The sequence below is a fragment of the Balearica regulorum genome, chromosome 2, assembly GCF_011004875.1.
Source record: "Balearica regulorum gibbericeps isolate bBalReg1 chromosome 2, bBalReg1.pri, whole genome shotgun sequence".
In the NCBI taxonomy this organism is placed as follows: Eukaryota; Metazoa; Chordata; class Aves; order Gruiformes; family Gruidae; genus Balearica; species Balearica regulorum.
The window spans coordinates 121225566-121248945 of record NC_046185.1 but is presented as its reverse complement, the minus strand read 5'-3'; the positions used below and the strand labels follow the sequence as shown (position 1 = coordinate 121248945).

Below are 23380 nucleotides of genomic sequence, written 5' to 3'. Positions count from 1 at the left end.
AAGTTTAAAAAATACTCATGCTTTAAAGAAGCTCAAAATCTGTCTTTTTCTATGTCTGCAGATTGGTAGGGGATTAGTAACTTTGAAATACATAACAGAAACTAAGCTATAGGAAAACTTGTATCTATTCTGCCAAAATGCTATTTTTTTTCCTTTGAAACTATCCAGTATTGGCCACGTTTTCCAAGTAGACAACTACTGGCATCTCTAGCTGGAAGATGGAATTAGCAAACTCCAAAACCAACTGCAAGTGGGTCGCATAACAACAGCTGTGCAGTTACTAGAGTGAGCAGATCGGGGGCATGATTAATTCTTCAGCTGCAGAAATGTACTTGCAATTCAGAGAAAACCATACAACCATCGAAAGCTACCATTTCAAATGAAAACAGTACTGTCAACTTTAATCAAGAAGCATAAAACCCTGATGTCATGAAACCACTTCAATATTTCATTCAGATTGTTCATTTTTAGACATGAACAATTTAGAATACTGTAAACTGTACTTTTCAATAAAATATAAAAATACAAGAAATAGTTAAAACTTGCAAGAGATGCATTTTGGAAAAAAAATGTTTACTTCATCAAATGCTATAAGATATCTTCAAAAAGAAGCAATTATATCACAAGATAGAGTTGCTAGTGTTTAATTATTTATGCTATAGACTACACTCATCTACTTTTTGGTCTTTCCAATTACACACATATTTTTGGTAAACAAAGGCTCAGACTTTACAATACCGAAGCCTTAGGAAATTTATAGAAAGTGTGGCCAGACTCAAAAAGAGCACTCTGGCAAACCTGAAAATTGTCATGCTCTGTTGATCTGGAATATGAAAACAAATATCCAACATCTGAAATATTCTGGCTAAAGTCAAAGAAAGATATCTCAATGTTGAAATTAGAGTACTTCATAGTGTATAATGATTTACTATCTACCAAGGTTCTTTCATCATATTAGTTCAATAATGTTTTATAATAGTTTCATTTTTTTATTTGTGAAAAACTGATTGAAGGTTTCTGAATTACCTACAAACACACTTTATGTTACGACTTTTTGAACATTAATTTTCTATTCAACATGACGCAGTCACCATCATGATTGAAAATAAAAACAAGTTTTTATTAAGTAAATAAGAAGCAGCTATAGTTTTATTCATTTTGGAGTTTCTGATTTTTTAAAAAGAATAAACAATGTATAATGTTCTTTAAACACATATCAAGATGAAAAACAACTACACAGACAGTATATTTCTTCCTAGACTCATGCCCAATCTGAAATAAAGGTGGAACCAGAATAAAAACTACAGGATTACATAAATCAAATGTAAAGTTTAAAATCAAGGAACCACTAACATCTGTTTAAATCAAATTTGAAATGAAGATTGTTCAACTAGGCACTTGGTAGCTTAGCCAATGCACCTCAATCATTCTAGAAAATAGTGTTTTTCCAACCTAAGCCCACCTTGATGTGACTGTATCTGTTCTCAGAGAAGTGGTGGATTTCTCTACTGTATGCAAAAAAATATTACAAATAAATTTTCCATGACTCAAAATTTACCTATATTTCTAATGCTAAGATTTTACATTCTTCCAATTGTATGAAATGCAAAGTGCTTTTGAAACTGAACATTCATCTTATATAAACAATGAAGAGAACTTAGGATGCATGCTGTTCAAGAAATAGTATGGAAAATCAGAGAAGGATTTATGCAGTTTACAGTTTTCCTACACTTTTTTAAATTCTGCCAAAAAATGAACAAATATACGTAAGAATATATTCTTGTTGAGTTCTGAACAGATGTCAGCTGTCAGCTATTAGTATGACTTATTAATTTCAAATTGTTTAATTGCCCTCTTTGCCCTTCTTAAAAATTACTAGGTGTGAATGCATTCAGCAAGTATCACCAATAAAATACAAGAAAAAATCATTATTGAAACTAAACCTAAAACAGTATTTTGCAAAAGTGAATGAAACAGGAAAATCTCCCAAAAGAATACTGGACACTTTAATACTTAAAAAGTCTTGTGAGTTCATTTCCAACAAATATTTTGTAACATTAAATTAGCGTGAGTTAGCCAAATCAAAAGATTAAAACTATAGTTATCACATATGCAATACATACTATTTTATGGACACTATATATTTATATACTATTCTTATATACTATATACACTATTCTGTATAATTTCATATTAGCCAACATATGTATAAAAGATACCAACCAAACATGTATGTCTTCCTCGAGCTACTTTTCTTATGATCACAATTTCATTTAAGAATGCATCAAAAGAATCCCTAATTCCACCCCCAAAAAGTCCTAACTACTGACATCCCACTACATCATCTTTGTTAAAATTCATGAAATCTTTAAAAAGAAACACAATACAATTTTAATTTAGAACAAACTCAAACACGCATACGAAGAGGTATAACTCCAAAATCTCTAATAGGCATAGTACTGACAACTTCAGATATTTTCAAAAACCATTAAGGTTAGTCAAAGTGAGATCTTATTCCAGAACCATATATTAAACATAATTAATACCTAGATTCCACTTGGAAAGAATCAAGTTGTGTGCAGTATCCGAGATATGATAATTGAGAACCTACACTGAAATAGAACGTTCGTCATTCTACTTATACTGTTGCAACTTCTTGCTAAGACATCTTCTACCAGTTGTCTTGGCTTGAATCAATGACTATATTTTCTGTGTTCTGACAACAGTAACATTAAACACCATATCTGAACAAAAAACCATGCACGAGACCTATCTTTATTAGATTTGATATGTTTAATGCCACTGTTCTTCAATACCTGAAATTTAGTTACTTGCTTTACTTAGCTTCACTGAAGCATGATTACCTGAGTCTCACAAAGGAATCACAGGCAGCAATGATGATATGCAAAACTAAGACACACAAATGTTAGATGAAAGGAAAATAATTTTTCTGTAGAATTAAAAATAGAGTTTAATTACACACAGTTGTTCTAGTCTCACCTGCAGGAAAGTAGCTGTTCAGGTCAACCACCTAATTTTGTACAAAATCTCATTTTCCATTTTGATACAAATAAAATGCCAGTACCTAATGAGCCAACTTTCATTTAGAAAGCTGTTGGAATAAAGCACTCCAATTAAGCAACAATTTAGTTTGCCGCTAACTCTTCAAACTTAGCTAATGTAAAAGCCAATTATTTAGATGCCATAGAGGAAAAGCATTCCAACTACTCAGTCAAAATTTCAGACAATTGTGAGCGTACTTTCAGGCTCAGATTACGCTGCTAACCTAGCAAAGCTTAACTAAGCCATAAACACACCAGAATCACCACTTAATTCTGCCACATTTCACACAAAACTACTGTTGGCTGTTTCTTTGGAGTGACAAGATTTCTGGTGTTCCAAAGGTTTCCTGAAACACGACATGAGGCAGCAGAAAAAGGAGGTATATGATACAACTCCATCTCCATGGAGCATTGGGCTACCATCGGAAGAGCCACGGTCCCACCTCTCCCCATCCCCATGTTTTGGTCATCTTTGTACTAGTACAGAAGCTCACTCAGCTCATCAGCAAGCTGGGGCATGCAACTGATCCAGCTGAAAACTAACCCAATGAAGAACACAGATATCTCACACTGATCTTTTCCTTCAGGATGCCAGTACCATGGTAGAATGTTGATGGGAACTCTATGGGAATGAGCACCACCCCCCCTTTGGGCAGCAACCTCTACCACGCTGGCTTAAAGAGGTCACAAAAAAGCAGCCTGTTGAGTGAAGCATTTCTGGATGGTGCTATATATTTTAGCCCAAAGCATATCAGGGCTAAAACAGGCCATCGGGCTACAGGAATTCTGAAGACTACTGCTGTCCCAAAATTGGCACTAAGCCTTGACACGTTTTTGAGATATACCTCTGAAGCATCAAGGAAAAGACTTGTCATTAAAGACTGCTATAAAACTTAAAGATTGAGCTTTTAAATTGCTGAAAATAAGTACTAAGGAAAAAATTCAGCACTAAAGAAGATTGACAGCATGCAGACGCATTGCCTACTGTCAGTGCTCTAAAAGCTACTCATACTGTGCTCAACAAATTACGAGACTTCAAATAAAAACAAACTGCACATATCTTTAACTGAACCTTCTCGTTTCTGTAGAAGTGTTTCTCTTCAGAGGTATAAATGAATCAAAACATTTCAAAATACTTCAAAAAAAAAAATTCGCAGTTTTAAAAGTTTAAAAGCAGTCATTCATAAAAAACCACCCTACACATTGGTAATCAAATCAAGGTACTAACCAAGACTTCTGAAAAGTAGTGCAAGTACTTTGTTCAAGCTACAATAACTAAGAAAAGCTTGTTCATTTTTAAGGAACGTATTTTTGATTTACGTCTTGGCAGAAGGAAGCATACAAAGGACATCCTGCTCATTTGAATCATTAAGAGTTGGTAAAAAATTAAAATATCCTTTATATTCCACTATATTATCTCCTCACTGAGGTGACACTAGTTTTCTTTCTTTGCTTTTGAAAGGAATAATCAGAATTAATCATGCTATTAACAACAGCACTGCTATTTTCATCTATATGATTTCAAACTTTACACACTTCAGCGTTTCCTCCAGTCAAACAAAATTACTGACAATCTTACAAATGTAAAGTACATATTAATGTAAAATTATTTCTAAAAACTTTACTAGCAGTGATAGCAAGCTTAATAATTACTGTCTTTTAAGATCAGAATGGTTTGAATCAGGTAGACGGAAGTTGCGGGAGGAAGGAGAGAAAGTCAAACTGTGCTCCCTACTGTAACCCAGCATTATAATCCTTAGGTACCTTTTCAAAATGCTCCTGTAGCTTAGAATCTTTCAAGTGCCTACACCACTTCTGAAAATGGGACTTCAGAGAATAATGTACAAAGGCTCATTTCAGCCTGTGGACCAAACCTCCCCAGGTTCCCTCTTTGTTCAGTAGGGAGACGCTGGCTCCTCTGGAGCGGGGTACAGAACACAAGTATAACGTGAAGCACGTTCTCATTTTTCCCTCACAGCGCAGCCCAAATGCTATAGCTCAATGCTGTCATCGTTCCCAAGATAACTTTTTTTTGCCCTTCATTGAAGCATTTCTTGGTATTTAGTGACATTGTGAAATCTGTACTTGCAGATACAGTAACTAAGAATGTTGGACACAGTATTCTGAAAAATGATAAAAACCCAAACCCCACCCAAGTATGAGACTAAGGATGAAATTGCATGGAATGAAGTAAAAGACCCAAAGAAAAACTGAAATGTAGTAAAACAATATAATTCTTGCCCAAGAGTTAAGGGAGTATGATAAATGCAGCATTCCAGAAAAGTGGAAATTAAGAAGAAAGAAACATTAAAAGTAGAAATCAGAATGCAAGTCACAGAAAAAGGTTAAATGCCCTCAGGTACAGAAAGCCAGGAACGATTAGAGAATTGTATTGACAGAAAACCCATGATAAAAAAATAATCTGAATTTTCTCTTTAGCTGAAGAATTTTTTCTTCATCTGTATAGTAGGATTACATATAATACGCTACCAAAATCACCAGTACAAACAAAAAGCTAATTTCTGAAATGTTATCGTACAAATATCTGGAGAAAAGAGATTAGAAATAATGAATTCAAAGACAGGATGGATTCACTGAACACGACCAAGAACCCAGTCTATTTTTACCTTGCTAGTATTTTCAAATACATATAGCGAGACACAAATCAATACCCTGTGGCTGCTTACCAGTGTCTTTTACATTGCCAAAAAAACCTTTTCCTAGTTCTTGAAATAATTCTAGAAAAACAAAGCTTTTCTTCATTAACAAAGTGTAACACTTTATCATCATGGAATGACTGTATTCCTAATGACGCTGTGCTATGCTTTGCAAACAAGCTATTGTCTCTTACAGGCTGTTCACGGAATGCAGTTTAGAAGCAGAATGAATAATATACAAGATCTAAGTATTACATAAGGAAGTTTGACATAGAAAAATACTAATTCCAGTCAACTCCTTGACCTCCTTTTCTCAATAGCGTGCCCTCAGAGGTGTAGTCAGGTGTAGTTATATTAAAACCGACTACTCGGCTGTGCTGGTATGGTCGGTTTCTCCATATATACAAAGCCCTGTGAATAGTATTAGACATTTTTAAGTATTACACACATGTAAGACAATTACAACAGATGGTATTTCAACAAGGCCAGTTGGGTATTATCTCCATTACACAAAAAACATCAAATGGAAAACATTATCTTTGTATCACAACACAACAAAAATACACTTCACTGAAACAGGTAGACAGAAGTCCTCAGTTCTCTTGGGCACTGGAAACTATAGATGTAATAGAAGAGGCATGACTAGTCTTTGTCACAAGATGCCAGTTTTTCCTCTGACACCCTCTACCACTTGAGCTCTAATTTGGCATTTGCAGTGGCCTGAGAGGAAATCATTCTTCCTACGTTAAAGTAAAAGATCATTAGCCATTGCTGGCAAGGAGATGAGCTGGAATATGAGGGGGGAAAAAAAAAAAAAAAAAGGAATTTGACAGCTCTGTTGTCCTGCTAAATGTATTCACTATCTTTTTGCTTTTCTTTTGGGCCACATGACACATCTCTCTTCGCATCTCTTCACCACATCAAAATTAAGCAGTCTTTCTGGGAATTGATGCCTTTCAGCATTTATTCCCCACTTCTACATACCACAGATGCTACATTATAGACCTCTTCACCCAAGCTAAGCTTGAGCACCTCTTTCTCAAACTGTTTGTCAAGCCCCTCCATAATAATCATGTATGTGTGACAGACAACACATGCAGAACCACAGCCCTAACAGTATTATTTGTTTATCTACCATGTTCAAAATCAAAAGTAAGCCTCAGCAAAGAAAGGTAACTTGGTATTTTTGACCCAATGGCTGAATAGACTTCTATTTGCTGCCACTACCCTTGCAATTGTATTTCAGCCTTTGTGAGCCATGAGTTCTAGCCAAATAGAGGGGGAAGAAAAATTCAACCACTCTATCTGAAAGATGAACCGTACATGTTAAATCATTAGGAACCTACGTTTTTGCAGTAACATCCACGAACTGCCCTGGGCGGAAGTGAGCAGCATACAAAGGAGTACCTTCAAAAGAAGAGGAGAGATCATGTTCAACTAAGTGCTGAAATTCTGAAACTACCATCCAGTCATTCCCACCCAGGGTAGATTACAGCCACGGGAAAAGAAACAAAACTTTGGTTTTAGTCACATATTATTTGTTGATCTTCATAAAGCTCACTGACTAAAATAGATGCTTTGTAGTTACTACTTAAGGACATTTCTCAGTTCCTAGCCCAATTTCCGATGAGTAGGAAGGAAGGGTCAGTACTTTACTCAGATACATTGCACTTCAGACATCAAAAGTGATGAAGTCCAAAATGCTTAATTAGTTAGGACTCACAATAAACAAGCTTGGTAAGAAAACAGAACATGCTCCACTTATAACTACTAGTACTTCCTAAGGTGGAGGTTTAAAAAAACCAATACAACCACACAACAAAAAACAACCAAAACCCAAAACACCTCCTATAAAAAATGGGGTTAAGAATAATAAAAAATAAAAGTTTTGCAATGCTTCCTCTTTGTTAAGACACACTGTTTCCAAACTAAAGACTGGCAGAAGTACAGCTTCATCGAATGGGGAATTACCTATACACTAGCCTTTAGTAGAAGTAGTGCTACTGTTGGTCAGTGACATTACTCACCTGACCGCAAGTACACTCATTCCTCTAAGTGCTTGCAGTATCAAAGTTTTAATTAAAGATTTATTGTGTCTTCAGCAATTTTTTTTCATCCAAGTACAATATTCTTTTATTAGCAGCTTTTAAAAGAACCAACCCAATTCTGATAACTTAGTTCATTATAAATGAACTTTAAACTGAAGATCCATGCAGCTGCATCTTTAGCAGTTTCCAGCTTAAGTCAATTAAAGAAATAAAATTTTAATTGCTTCGTCTCCACATCCATTTTCATGCTGTTTTCAAATCTGTATGAATGCAAACTGACATTATGTAAACCTCTCCTAAGTCTCAAGCATTAAAATTCTCATATTATTTCATGTTATATTTACATGATCCATACACACCTGGGATAAGATGCCTGTCAACTGACAGAAAATTATGTACGTGAAGGATGTTATGTACAAAATACACACACTGCAAAATCAGTTTATTGAAAACTTGCAATTCTGCTTTATCTCAAGCTTTTGCTTCCAGTTATCAGTCCAGACTTCCTCTTCATGTCAGATTTGATTATCAGTTACCACACTGTCTTAAAAAGGTCTTGCAAAAACCTTCTCTAATAGCAAATAAAGATGTAACACATTAGAATGTCCTACTCTATGTAGTCCTTGGAAAAATACCTATAACTGTCAAAAAGTACAATATGAAAGCAACCTAAATATACCAGCTAATAAAACCTTAAAAAACATGACACTTTTCATTCAATTTCCAAACTTCTAATACTGATCTTTAGCAAGAATGTTTGTTATAACCTGCTTTAGTGTGTTTTACTTTGCAAGCTGTCAGAAAAAATGCCATCTATGCCAGCCATGAGTCCTACTTCTGAATGCAGCAAGAAGAAACAAACCTCAAACTGCTATTTTAGACTCCTGAGAAACAGTACCACAAAATTCTTGGTGCCACTCTCATAAGGATAATCAGAGAACTTCTTGTAAATGCAGTCATATTTATTCCCAACAAGTGAGTCAAGGTTACAGACATTTATTTCTTAACTCGATGTTCATATTAACTAGTTCCCATCACACTTATTTTCTAATTAATGGAAACATATCCAGGAAAAAGGAAAAATCCTACTTCTCATCACCTAGAATGTAAAGTCTGTTTTCTAGTTTTCCCTAAGAAAAGTTTGTTTGGGCTTAATGACAAAGAAATACAAATTCAGCCATTTCCATACAAAACAAAAATGAAGTACACATCATAACTTGTTTTAGGTCTACAAGCAGCAGACATTAAATGATTATGCACGTAATATTCAGTAACTCAAAAAGAATACCTGGTTTAATTATGGCATCATCTGTCACATTAAATGTTGTAACTTTCTGCTTCCGTGGTACTCCAGCTTCTTTAAAAATTTCCATTGAAGACTCTGATTTCTGTAACAAAGAGCAGCCTTAAAAAAAGAAGTGATCTTAAAATACCCAAGGATCAACCTAGCACAGAAAGTGATTACAGACTGTCAACACCACTCAGAGAAACAGATATATCATACAACACTTTTATCTTGACTACCGTTTTAACTCTATATAAAATTAATCTAAAACTCCTGTATCTGCATTTTATTTTCTGTCAACTAGTTCTCCTACAGCTACATCTTATAAACAAGAGATATATGAAGATTTCTACGATCAGAAAAGGGAAACCAATCATTTAGAATATACATAAAATGTATTACTGCTTTTTCATTACTTTCAAAGACTTTTATAATAATGTAAAAGCATTTTCTCTTTTTCAAAGCTTTAATGACTTAGTTCTACACCACCATAAATATAATTTATTTAACTAACAAAACCATAGAAATAAAGCCTGGTCTTGCAGAAACTTCTAGAAATGCTTAAGTTCCTACGGAAGAGAATCTGGAGTCTCTGGACAAAAAAAGAAAAATGAAGAACAACAAGTTTATGATTCATGTATTTTTAAGATACACCAAGTACACTCAGTGTCAAACCACTGCTGCCTTATTAAAGAAGGGCTCTTCTTTTTAGCGGAGTCTGACAAAGTTAAAATGACTTAAAACTGTTCTCAGCTGTTTTAAAGAAAGCAACTCACAGAACAGCTTACCACTGAGATGATACCAAGCAATGGAAACCGTGATGCAGGAAAACTGGCCATAGGAAAAAAAGCAACACAGCTTACTTTTTCTTCAAATGAATTCTCCTAGAAAGCAATTTAAGCATCTGACAATATCATCACACTTGGATAGTCACATCTCTGAGGTTCACTTCTCAAAAGTTCTGCACAGTTCTCTCTCTCAAAAATAATCTTGTGTATTTTAAGACAAAATAATGTGAATAACTTTAAAATCATTACTTAGCTTATTTTGAAAATCTGCATGTTACCCTTCCTGTTGTTTTTAAAAATCTGTTAAAGTGTTAGAACAGACGAAGTTTTGTGAAGAATGAGGGAGCAAGATGATGAGGATCTCTGACTTAGATGCAAACCAGAAATTCTAACTTTATGAATTTGTCCTTATTTGAGGAGAAAGCGTGGATACAAAGTCTTTGAGAGTTAAAAGGGGTTTTTTGAGTGATTTGTTAACTTGAGTTCATAGTACAGAATGCTTCAAATACTTTGGTTTTTCTTCTTTGAAAAAAAGCCATCATCTAAATACAAAATCTTCCCTAAGACCACAGAAATTTGAGGCATCAATGGGGGACAACTGCATTAAACTGTAGTACCATATGTAAAAATTAAAAATAAGAAATCCCTTTCCTACTAAATACCTGCATATCAATCCTTTCTTTCCACTGTTATGTAAAACTGCTGCCTTAGATGACAGCAAGGGGAGCTCTGTGCTCAGCATCGCTGCCCGGAAAGAGCTACCACAGCTGAAGAAAAGCGTAGTGAAGTTAAAGTGTAAAAATTACATCTCAAGAGTCCTACTATAGCCTTGCACTTTTCTACTTCAACAAGTTTTCCTCAAGCAGTCATTTGTATTTCTACAAACAAAACACTGCAGTCTTTACAAAGCCTTCCTAAAAAGCAATACTGAAGAGAATATTGAGTGAATTCTTAGTTTTCAAAAGACCAACAATATCTTCCAGTATTACAGGAAAATGATCGATATGCCCTTAAGGGAAGCATATAAATATATTTTTGACCAAAAATTTGTTAGAATACTGACAGAATTGTACTTTTGAGAATAATTTTGCATTAAAAAAATCATGAAAAATCTGTTCACTTGTAATAGACTAACATACATCAAGCTAAAAAGGAAGAAAAAAAAATCTTGCTAAGAATGCAATACTCCTTATAATTTTTAAGCAATTTGACACTTAAAAGAAATAGATGAAACTTTGTTAGTAAAATTATTGAGGGAATCATTAGACTGAATTTATTAAAAATCAGTAGCTGTGAGGAATCTGAGGAAGACAGATGTTCCTATGAAGAATTAACAGAAGATAAACTGCTTATGCTAATACAATACAGTATCATTCAGCTTTCTTTTAATTCTCACATTCAGACACTTCAGAGAGAAAAGAAACACATAAAAAGACTGATAAACATAGGAGAGCAATGATTCAAACCTGCAGCTAAACCACAGAAAGATACCATTTGTTAGTACCTTAACAAGTAAAATTGTTCAGAATCTGTGTGCCAAATTCTTAGAAATTATGTAGTTTATACAATGATGATGATGATAACAATGACGACGACAGTACAGAGCTCAGTCTCAGGCCAGGTCCTCACCACAGATTTGTCTAAGGATATTTAATCAATTTCTTTAGTAAAATGAGTCTAGGTTCAACCAAATTAAATAGGAGTTAGCCTGGAAAAAGTTATATCCAGTAGAATCACTAACATAAATCAAACTACTAAAAAATCCTTAAGTCGACTTTTTAGGTAGTTCTACTTTGAAGAAATGTTCTCAGTTCACAAGAGCTGTTTAAATAGAAATTTTCTGTATTCCTCCTCGCTTCCTGCACGTCTTTACTCTGACAACATATTGAATTACTGATAACATCATCTTTACGAAAATATCAACTGTAAGGAGTCTAATGTGCATAATACAACTTGAAAATTATTACACACATGATTCTTGCATGTCTTAAACCAAGGTTACAGGAAAGAAAAACCACAGTTGTAATTTCTCCAGGAAAGTGTCACACCTGGAAAGTGGAAATGGACTAAAGTGACAAGATAGACACCTGAAAAGTAAAAGCAATGATGGCAAAACATGGCATAAACCCTCTGAGTAGAAGACAGATACCTTAAAATATAAGACTGTTCAAAATCAGTAGCATATAATATAAAAAGCAACAGATTTATCAAATGAAAAAAGTTCCTTCTTCCGTCACCTCCACTAATGCAAAAACAAGTACACAGATTAATTTTGAGACTCTGGGACAACTTTCTATTTGAAAAAGGTAAATATATGTCCTTGAAAAGCCACAATCACCAACTAAGATAATCTGCTTCGTAATCATGAGTCCTTCCTTTTTTTTAACCTGCCTAAATCAAACAAAAGAGTGTCAGGATACTGCAAGAAATGAAAAGTGATATTTTATAGAAATAATGGATCATAGTAACTGGAATCCTTTGAGGGAAAGTTTTGTTCCTGCCTTGATCTATAATTTAATTTTCCTCCTCAGGAATGACAGCTCTGCTAGACAACCTTAGCTATTGAAGGTGTCTGGGAATTCCACATCAGGCATTTGGGGCGTCTAACCAAGTGAGTGGTTTTGATATCGCTTTTGATGAGCTGTAATCACAAAGCTGTCTTCCTGAAAATTTAAGTCCTTAACTTATTTATCAGTAAAGCTATATGCAAATTAAACAATCTCAACAGACCTGTGGAAAAATTACAATTAAAGCTAATAAAACAGTATGGAAGAGTAAGCTAGAGAACAAAGTTTTCTAAACAACCAATGAAGCTGGATAAATTTACCACAGGCCACGAAAACATGTATTTTGCAGTCTGCGCCTTGTATTGCACCTCCACAGACATGGCGAAGGCACATCTTTCTACCCTGCCAATGGCCCTTCAGACCCTTCCATCAGCATGGGACACTGCACATCAAAGCAACTTCCTAAACCCACAGCTCTCCCAGAGCATCAAGAGGAAAAACTTTCAAAAAGTTCTTGCTGTTCTCTTATCCAAGAATTGACACTAGCATTATGGAAATAAGCAAGAGTGAATGTGAGAAAAGATCAGTTCCAAAGTGTGCATGTCTGCCAATTAATCTTTTAGAGAAGTCTAAGTATGCTACTTTTGTACTGTAATCAAAACAGAAACAGCTATTTCTAACAAAAACACCCAAAGGAGTTCACTTACATAAAAAGGAGACGCGTTCTTGCCTCCAACAAGTAGTTGAGATGTTTTTCCACCCGACTCTTCCTTTGAAATGTATCTTAAAACATGACAATCTTGCACCTTAAGAAAAGAAAAAATAGTGTTTATTTGAATATAAGCAGATGTGTCTGCTTGGAGACCATAGTAAGACATTATCAAAACAAGTGAAACAAAGTCACTCTGTTTTCATCTGTATCTATGTAACAGGAGGAACAGTCTACAAGTAGGAAAGTGTGTTACCTTTTTACCATAGACATTCTTTTTGCAATCAATTAAAGGCTTATCTTAGAAAAAATATTAGTAGAATGCAAACTATATTTTAATAAATGATCCAGAAATCAAATAAACTTTGACAGTCATCTTTTGCCTGCAAGACCTGCAAAATCCCTACTGTATGCAGCAGCAAAGCATACAATAAGAGCCTAGATTTTAGACTCCTGCTCCTTTGCACTGTAAAGCTGATGTCCTTCACAGCAGTGGTTCATCATATGAAAGCAACAGGTCAGCGAACAGCTTCATCACAGTAGTTGCTGCCAGAAAACATGAGGAAGCAGCTTCAGGGCTACAAAGGCTCAGACACCACAGTGAAACTAATCCCAAAGCCCCTGCAGGTGGCAAAATAAAAAAAGTGGGGTAGTTAACCCCAGCTTTACATTGCTTCCCATCTTCCCTCACCTAGGTGCACAGTTCTGTAGCACTTGAATAGCTGAGGCAGGAGGCAGACCGCTCCTAGAAAGTCTGGGATATAAACAGAGAATAGGCATGATGTACTATGCAGGGTTGAAAGAAATCTTTCCTTTCTTTCAGTATTTCCTACTCTGTACAAGTGGTAAGTTTCTTTTTTGCCTCAAACATCTGGTTAATGATCTGAATACAGCATAGGAGATAAAATTCATTATGATTTATTTCACCTTAAGCAGCGTGACAGCATGTTTTTTTCCTGACTTGGTCCATATTGGCATCATTCCCAGTTTTACTGCAACAACACCAACTCTGATGGAATCTGTAGATCGAAACAGAACATAGATGTAACTGCACAGTTAATATTTGAAAGAGCCCATCTCCTAACCTGCAAAGTCCCATTAACTCTGATCTGTCTTAAGGAGTTGAAGGAGGAGAGAAAACATCTCAGCCTACCCACCAGGGAGTCAGCGAATAACCTGTTCATTGTTTTTAATCCCACTAGTAGTAAAGTTCTATCTGTTCTAGGTGGGGTTGATAGAACATGCAAACTAGGTCCCCATTAAGACTAGAACAACCAATGCTTCAGGTTTTTTTTTTTTTTTTTAAGAAAACACAACACTCATGTAGAATATTAGAGCCAAACTGATTATTGAAAAGTTTATTGTAGGAGGTTCCTCCCACCCCAACCTTTGCATATTTTTGTCACTGTAACTGTCCAGCAAAGGCAACCTGTCAAGTCTGGCTTCTGACTGTCCGTGGCGTGAAAAACAGAACTCTGAAGATGAAGCATAAATGCTTGAGAAGTTTGAAAGATGCTTTTTGTTCCAGTTTCTGCTGTCATGCTTGAGGATCTTCTCATGGATTTGCAGACTGCCCCGTTGTTGTTTGCTGTCAAATGATGTGACCCTTTTGAAGGTTCAAAAATTTTACATTGTGTTCTAGTCCGTAAGACTTTGGAATCACTGAAGTGGGACGTATTATATACTACACTTTTCCTTTAGAGTCCAGCAATATATACAAGAACATGATATTCTAGTGAGTCTGTTCTGATGAATTCTTAGTTTATTATCTTGACATTGTGCAGCAGTGGGACTGGCCAAGTGCTGATTTGGACTAAACCCAAAGTTCTTACAAGGTCCTTAACACCCTGTAATATTTTAAATACTTTTTAGAGAACTGATATATTACATTTGCTTACTTACTAGGAGATGTATTGGATGATTGAGGTAAAAGCAAAAAGGAGAATACTTTACAAGACGCAATCCTGATGTTACTGAATGCAGCAACACAACAACAACAATTTCAGCATGAGTTTGGTATTTCAGAAGAGATACTTTCTCACCTGGTTTCCACTCATTCAGTGGCCACGGCTCATCTTTCAGAGGGCACAGCTTGCTGTCTGTCTGAGCTTTGTATTCCTCCGCAGTTACCTTCTTGAGGAACTGGACATTCTCTTCAGAAAGATGCTCATGCCACCACGTTGCACTGTTAATGTGTCTGACCACAAAGCCCAGTTGCCCCCTTTCCAGTGGTGGGAAAAAGTTTTAAGTGTCTTATCAGTTCAAATAATGTCTCATAACATACGTATGTTCATAATGTAATACATACTACATATCACTACATAACACAGTATACAGTCATAAAGACCGAAATTACACTAGCGAGCTATTCAAACACCATCACTCAAACTGGCCACCCTTGACCAATAACACCTAATTATTTGTCATGCTCTAACCTAACTTTTAAAGTATTCTAAAACACACCAAAAGGGAACAACAACAAATCAAACAACCATTCTTTCCATGATAAAAAAAACCCCTAGATTCATAAACGAAGGGATAGCAGTGTTGTTTAGTTTAACTTTAGCAAGGCTTTCAACAGAGTCTCCTGTGGCACCCTTCTATCCAAGCTGGGATGTTGTGGCATAGACGGCAGGGCTATCAGATGGCCAAAAACCTGGCTGGATCATCAGGCTGAAAGAGGCACGGTTAATGGTTTGCAGTCTACCAGAAGGCCAGTTACAAGCAGAGTTCCTCAAGAGTCCATTCAGGGACTTGTCCTGTTTAATATCTTTATCAGTGACTTGTAAGAGGGGATGAGTGCACCCTTCTTAAGTTTCTGAATAAAACTGAAGACAGCAGTTGATAATGCTCAAGGGTGTCCCTCTACCATTCAGAAGGACAAGCCAACAAGGAACCCGATGAAATTCGTAACGGAGAAATGCAAAGCCCCACACCTGGGACAGAATAACCTCTTACAAGGGTACAGGCCATGACTTCAGCAGAGCTGCTCCCCAGTCAGGCCTGGGGCATCCCGGGGGGGTGTAAAAAAGTACAAAAGGAGCCAGAAGGCTCCTCGCAGCAATGAAGACTAACAGCAGCCTAGGCTGTATCAACAGAAGCATGGTCAGGAGATCAAGGGAAACAGTTATAATCCTTTCTTCAGCACTCGAAGTAGACCACATCTGCAATACTAAACCCAGTTTTGGGTCCCCAGTGCAACAAGGATGTTTATAAACGAGCAAATCCAGCAGTGGTATGCAATAATACAGGGGCTGGAACACTTGCCCTGTGAGGAGGACTGAAATAACTAGGCTTGTTTAGTCTGGAGAAGAGGAGGCTTAGGGGGAACCTGACAGCAGCTTTCCAGTACCTATGAGAAGGTTACTGACAAGACAGAGCCAGGCCATGTTTACCGAGGTGCACGCCAGGAGAATGAGAGAATTGGTATAAACTGAAAAAGGAGGGGTTCTGAGTTGACATAAGGATAAAACGTTCGGTCTGAGGACAGTCAAACACTGGAAGAGGGGCCCAGAGAGGCTGTGCAGCTTCTGTCCTTGGAGGTTATCAAGGCCCAAACAAAGCCCTGAACAACCTGGTCTGACCTCAGAGCTGGTCATGCTGTGAACAAGAGGTTAGTCTAGAGAGCTCCTCAGCTCCCTTCCAGCCCCAACAACTCGCTGCTCCCTGCTAAACAGCTCACTGTACTGCCATAATTTTTGTGAGGGCTAAGAAAAGCTTGAATGCTTCTCAATCCTCTGCAAGTACAACGAAACTGAGTATTTGACAACACAGTTAGAGAATGCACGTGGTTAGTTGTAACAGCAGGCCAAGGTGACTCAAAACACAGTAGGTCAAGTCGCCTACTATGACGCAAAGGTGCTTTGGTTGCAAATATGCACGTCCCGCCATAACTCCCGCGCCGTTGGGGATATCACTAAGGCTGGAGTGCCCCAGCAATACACCGGGGCCTACCACCCTGGCACGTGCCAACAGGCGGCACCCAGAGGCCTCTCCAAACGGTGGAGACCAGAGACGCTGCCGAGGGGAGGGGGCCGCCGAGGGGAGGGGGCCGCCGAGGCGTCCCTCATCTCGGGGCTGCGACAGCAGCCGAGCACCCCTCTAGCCCCAGCTCTTCCCGGCTCTCCCCGCCCACCGCGCACCCTCCCCGCAGCAGAACCTTCCCCTCCTGGCCCTTCCGCTACCTGTCGCCGAAAGCCCCCGCTGCCGCTGCCCAGAGCGGCCTCCCCGGCGCTGCCGCCCACAGCCGGCCCCCCAGGCGGCACAGTAGCCCCCAGCCCGCCATGCCGCTACCGTTGGCGGAGCCGCCGCCGGCTTCCGGCGTCGCCTGGTCCGACACCGAAAAGCTTCCGTGCTGCCTCAGAAAAAAGGTTCCGACCCGCACCCCCGGCGGCGGAAGACAGCTTACTCAAAAGTTAACACAAAAACTCCCGAACCAACCCAAAGACGTGGTCGTGCCTCAGCCTCCCCGCACACCGCTGCCTCAGTGGCTTCCCAAACCGGCCCAAGGGGACAGGTTACTTCCCCGCCCAAGCGAAGGCACCTGCCCAGCGCCACCGTGTCGGGTTTAACCTGGGACCCGGCTGGTGGCCAGTTGGGCTTCTCCGTACTGCCCGAGGGCCCCGCGGGTCAGGGCTGCGGCACGCGTGGCCGATGGGGCTTTTCTGGCACGGCGGGGGGAGACCTCACCCAAGGGGCGATGGGGGAGAATGCGCAGAATAGCCACGGGCACCCATTCCCCACAACCCCGCCAGCACTGCCGTTGCTCCTGTGCCTCCATTCCGGCCACGAGCTGGCAAAATACAACCAATGGATTCAAAACCTTCCCTCATCGTGCGGGCCTCGGGCAGGTGCCTGGGGGGTCTGGGCAGGAGCATCTCTGCTTTATCAAAGCAGTGCGGGGCTGAACGGCTTCAGGCACTCCTTGCAGTGGGTGGGCCGTGTAAGGGTTGGGAGGGCAACGTTTGTGGCAAGTACTACATTTAATGTTGTAGTTGGTGATGTTACAGTTGACGCTGCACTGGGTAGGTTAGTGAATGGGTATGAACCCAAGATTCCCTTTTGGTTTTGACAGAAGTATCTTTTTTTAATATGTGACCACTTGGTGTGGCCAGCCAAAGCCCATCATTGCTTCTCCTCTTTACCCTGCCTCTCCATTGTCTTCCCCACTGTGGTTTCTGTGCGCGTGTGTTGCACTCGAGGCTTGTGGCCAGCTAGCCAGATCCAAGAGAGGGTGTAGGCACCTCAGAGTGATAAGACTTAGCAGAATTTTAGCATTCATACCCAAAATTGTGATCCAGGAAACTACCAACAGCTTACACATGCACGCACACATGTGCGCACACACACTCCCTCTCCCCTGTATTTTCTCTGTGGCAAATGGCACTTCCTGTAAATAAAGGGGTAAAACCAACCTGAGAAATGTAACCTTATCCTAGGAGTCCTCCAGCTCATCCTTCCCATTCAAAAAAATGTGATTGTAAATGTACTGATACTTTGCACCTGAAATGTCCATGCTACTTAGGAGTAAAGGTAATTTGTCTGGTACCTCTTTCACTCTGGAGAGGTTGGAGATAAGTTTAGATTAACATGGCAGGTATGACTGCAAGACCCGTAATCCCACTTGAGAAAGGTCAATCTGAACAACCAGCTACATTCTTCCTGGGAGTAAGCCGTGTCCTGCTGGTGCAGCCAGAGAGCTGAGCTGCAGGAGGCAGCTTTGTTTGACTCGTCAGCAAAGATCTTACTGCAATACAATAATGAGGCTCACTACACCACATGCCCTTCCATCACAGTATTTGGTGTGTGAGAAAACCCAAGGGATGTAGTAGAGTGTTGCAGACCTGCAGGGCTCTGCCATGCAAATCTGCTCAGAGCGAGGGCCTTCTGCCTCTGCATCTCGGAATATCACCTCTGCAACCTGTTGCAAGCTTTGGCTTGGACCACTGTTCTCCATTGCACTCCGCAGATTCTCTAACAGATCAAACTGTACACCTTTTTTTTTTTTTTTTAATTACTGTACACTTGGTTTCCCCCACACAACTGAAAATACAACTCAGCTCAGTATCTGGCTCAAGAATTATGGATGTTAATGTATTTTTGGCTAATAGGGATCATGAATATCTTTAAGTATTCATGGACTTTTGGGTTTTGAATAGGATTTGAGAAACAGTAAAAAGGAATGCAGGATTGCAGTATGCAGAGAAGATATTTTAGCTCATCAATTACCTCAAAAGGACAAGATATAATTTATTTTAAAGGAGTTTTCAGAATTTAAAATGATCCATCAAAAGGCAGTAGAAGTTTAAATTTGCATAAAAAAATCTATGAGAGAAATTGATGGCAGTTCAGCCTAAAGGCAAAATGGCCTCGCTAAAACCCTAAGTAGATAAAAGAGGAGAAAAAAAATGCCATTTCAGAGATATATTCATATACTTAATGATGTTATCCTGCACAAAGCCCCTACTATCTTATTGCACTGAGTAACTTGGAGCAATGAAACTAACGTTCAAAGCCTCATTAGAAAGCCTTTACCCTATGGCTAGTTTTGTCTTCTGTGCACTCTCCTACACCAGCTCACCATGCTATTATGTGTTTGGTTTACATGCTGGAATCTGGACAGATTGAAGATTTCCAATTGATTTTTCAATATCATGGAGGTGTCTTTTCAAATACCTTGAGGGCTGCTACAGAATTGCTGATCTACATTACCACTGATAATGATTTGTTTTTAAGTAGACAACATTTGTAATCTGGATTGTGTGAAGTAAACAGAAAGATCTGCAGCAACTGTGATTCTCTTGAGACACTTAGATCAACCACCTACATACATGAAAATGATGGATGATTTATGTAGCTCAGCATACAATAACCATTGAACAACCAGGTGTTCATCTCTGCATTTTATGTGATGCTACATTATAGAAGCACCTTGTAACACCTCTGCTAATGAAGAACTGTAACTGTCCAATTCCATGTACCCATAAACACGTCAAAAATCAGTTTAGCCAAAGATTGTATATACCAGAAGAACAATTTATCTGATTCCTAATTTTTCTTGCTGAAAGCTTTCTTATACTTTCCTTCAGTCTGGCAAATAATAAAGAAAAGGCTTAACCGCTCCTCAGCTGTACATTACATCCCTAAATCCATCCCCAGGGTAAAGTAATACTGTTTACGTGGCGACAGCACCATAATGCCTCTGAGCATCTCAAATCACTTTTCAAATATTAAAGTCCCCCAGTACCACTGTGAGGTATTTGTGAATACATGGCAGTGACCTTCATTTTACAGAGGAGGAATTTGAGGTGCAGAATAGTTAAACAACTTGGTCAAGATCACAAAATAAGATACTGGAGGGGCGAAGAACATGGAGTCATTGATTCTTCAGTCATGTACTTGAACAGCTACAAAATGCTCCTTCTGAGAATAGAGAAGGAAAGAAAAAAGGGGGGAAATGGGAATAAGAAACTAGAGATGTTGTAGATAAGAAGATACATTGGCAGAGCGGTGTATGAGATATAAGGGAAAATCACAGTAGCTTCCAGCTGAAATACATCCACAGAGGGTGAGATGTGCAGACTGCTGGGGTAAGCTTTCCAAAGAACAGTCAACCATTAAATGGAAATGTGGATTTGAGATCTATCAGTTGGGACATCTTCAGACAGTTTATACCTATGGCCAAGTAATACTGGCTGCTGTCCAATACCCGATCAGCTGAAGGAATCTTTACTAGCAAGCATGAATGATTGCGCTCAAGATGCAGATGGAGCAGAACTGAACGTGCTGGGAAGACAGCCCCATGCATCTTGGCTCTCCCATTGCCTTATGGTACAAGGTCACCAATCGAAGCTGATCCCATGGAAGTTACTTCTAAAGGAGAATCAGGGAGCTAGAGTTCTGCATTTCCTGCAAACTCATTTAAAAATACACATTTTTAAAACGAAAAACCCTTGCTCACAGGTGAGAGTTTCCAAAATATTTAGCACTGGCCAAAACCAGCTTCTTCTGGAACTAGCAACAAGAATCTTTTCAATTCAGTGGGAACACAACTTGTCCAAAGCTGTGCCCTTCAGACAATGCCACACAAACTATTTTTGGTCAAATTTTATCCTTAACTTCTAACAAGTCACCTCTTTCACTGTTGTCTTTCAGGAAATGAAGAAGCCAAAATTCAAACACTAAGAATGATCTAATTTCTTCATTTAAATACATAAATATTTCAATGGCAAGATGAATCCACTGCCAATCTGTTCTTGTATGTCCTTTTTTTTTTTAAAAAAAAAAAGCTGGCTTGAATATTCTTTTGGTACAAAACCAGTTTTTCTATCACACACAAGTGATCTGTGTGTGCATGAAGTTAGAAATCACTGGTTGTCACAAAATCAGGCTGTGCAGAATTTCTTTGGGAAAACATGTCATGCAAAGGTGAATATTGGGTCTGAGATTAAAAAATACAAATGAAACAAAATAAGAATTCCCAAACATAACAGATTCTAAATTTAGGTAGCCAAAATACAACCTGTTTGAAAGCCAGCCAGATGGTTTGGATTAAGTAGGCATATTTTAAGACACGCAATCCTGATGGATCATGCCCTCCAAGCCAGATCTGTTTCTGAACCCTTCGTAACAGCTGGATGTATTTTTTGAAAAATTGTGACTCAGGCCACAGACCAAGTGGGCACGTTCGGGTGCCCATGTTAGAAGCTGCTAGCATTAGAAATGTCCGTGCTTCCGGCCAGGTATTTATTGAAACACTTTATTACCCTTTTCTTGGAATGTGGAAGTTGAAAACAGGCAGCCTTGTGGCAGGGAGATAAATGAAGACAACAACTGCAAAACTGTGTTGTTTTTATTTTAAACATGCAAAATACAGTTCATGCATCTGCCATTTTGAAAAATCTCTCAATTCATAGCAGATTAAACCAAAGACATTTTGGCTATAGACTCTCAATAAATATTTCAAAATGCTTTACAGTGTAAAGATAAGAAATTTAGCAAAATTTCAACAAACCTGTATAAAAACCAGATACAGATAACTTTTTATTTCAAGGCGACATGCTGTAAAGAGTTCACTTTTTTTTTTGATGTTTTTTTTCTCATAAAAAGTTTCCAACGATACAACCGCTTAACAGATTTAAGCCTTTAGGCTACACATGCAAAAAAAATGGTTATTTTAGTTAAAAATCACCAAAACGTGCTATTTTTTTGTTTCATTTTTAAGTACAGTAGTTGTAGACAGTAGCATTTTTCTTTTTTAATTTTGTAAAAGAGTGCAGGCAGGTTCATGGAGCTAGTGTCCTGGAAGACTCATACTCTGACATACATTTTGGTTTTATCCCTTTGCCATTGTAATAGTCCACAACTTGGTTTGGAACTTCAGCCAAAACGCTTTTTGCTAGAGCAGCTGGGGATGCCTGTAGGAAATGGTAGAAAACACAAGTGTTAACCTCTCTCCGTGCTAGAAATGCCGTGGTTTTCAGAGGCATTGGTGCCATGAGATCAAGGTGGGAAGCATGGTACAGAAATGGAAGGCAAAACAGACTCAAAGTGGGTGACATTATTGCTGGAAGCTCATTTTGTGAGTCAGTCTGGGCTTGTAGCTGTAGCTGCCTGAAAGTACGCTAAAGCCGAAAGTGCTCTGCATGTTTTTCAGGTCCATTTGGCCTATTTTAAGTTCAGGGTAACTGAACTTCCCCACACTCTGGGAGAGCACCACATCATGACTGAAAAGGGCCGCAAAGACTTCATTCATTGTACTCAGTGAGGAACCCCGCAGAGCTTCACGTTGAACATGAATGGACAGCACTGTAACAGGGAGGCCTTCATCACGTTTTGGCTCTTCAGTATCTGGCATGGGGTTTGAATGCCTGGGGAAGTTTTTAATACAATAAAAATATTTTCGTTTATTGGAATTTAACCATGGCCATGAGAGAGCTTCAGTCCTAGGCTTTGTGGAGGATTTAAAGCTCTTCCTGCAACGTGTAAATGGTGGATGTCAACCAGACTTAAGAACTGATGACCCTGAAATGTAGAGATGGATATAGAGATGGCCACTGGCTTTTGCCACAGGCAGGGAGGTGGGCTACCCCTCAGTGCAATGAGAAACCATGCCCTCCACTGACATCACACAGTTGCTGCCTCACATCCTGACAATGCTTCATTTTAAACAGTAGGGCCTGTGGGCGTTTTGTGGGCAACCATTGCCTGTGTGTGATGCAGGGATTTTCCTCTGCCCCTGTGTTCAGCAGTGACAGAACTGGGATCCTGCTCTCCCATGCAGCTCAATAGCACCCTCTTGCCCTGTGTTTTGTATTTGCTTGTT

The 23380-nt window shown here is 38.7% G+C and overlaps 2 protein-coding genes across 8 annotated transcripts in view; both read right to left on the bottom strand.

The window, feature by feature from the left end:
* The window catches only part of MRPL3 (mitochondrial ribosomal protein L3), a 31233-nt gene extending 13844 nt beyond the window's left edge, over nucleotides 1-17389 (bottom strand). Inside the window, exons 1-6 of one of the 2 annotated variants that reach the window (XM_075745654.1) lie at nucleotides 17254-17389; nucleotides 15099-15287; nucleotides 13984-14075; nucleotides 13055-13153; nucleotides 9056-9155; nucleotides 7066-7126 (exon numbers count right to left, since the gene is read on the bottom strand). In XM_075745654.1, coding sequence (XP_075601769.1) covers nucleotides 7066-7126; nucleotides 9056-9155; nucleotides 13055-13153; nucleotides 13984-14075; nucleotides 15099-15287; nucleotides 17254-17341 — 629 coding nt within the window. In that variant the 5' untranslated portion in view covers nucleotides 17342-17389. Of the gene's footprint in view, nucleotides 1-7065; nucleotides 7127-9055; nucleotides 9156-13054; nucleotides 13154-13983; nucleotides 14076-15098; nucleotides 15288-17240 lie in introns of both variants that reach the window. The other variant, XM_075745653.1, reaches the window with a different exon arrangement.
* Nucleotides 17390-21889: 4500 nt separating this feature from the next.
* Nucleotides 21890-23380, bottom strand: part of CPNE4 (copine 4) — a 358320-nt gene continuing 356829 nt past the window's right edge. For all 6 annotated transcript variants that reach the window (XM_075745652.1, XM_075745650.1, XM_075745651.1 and 3 more), the window contains exon 16: nucleotides 21890-22472. In XM_075745652.1, the coding sequence (XP_075601767.1) occupies nucleotides 22341-22472 (132 nt within the window). In that variant the 3' untranslated portion in view covers nucleotides 21890-22340. The remainder of the gene's footprint in view (nucleotides 22473-23380) is intronic.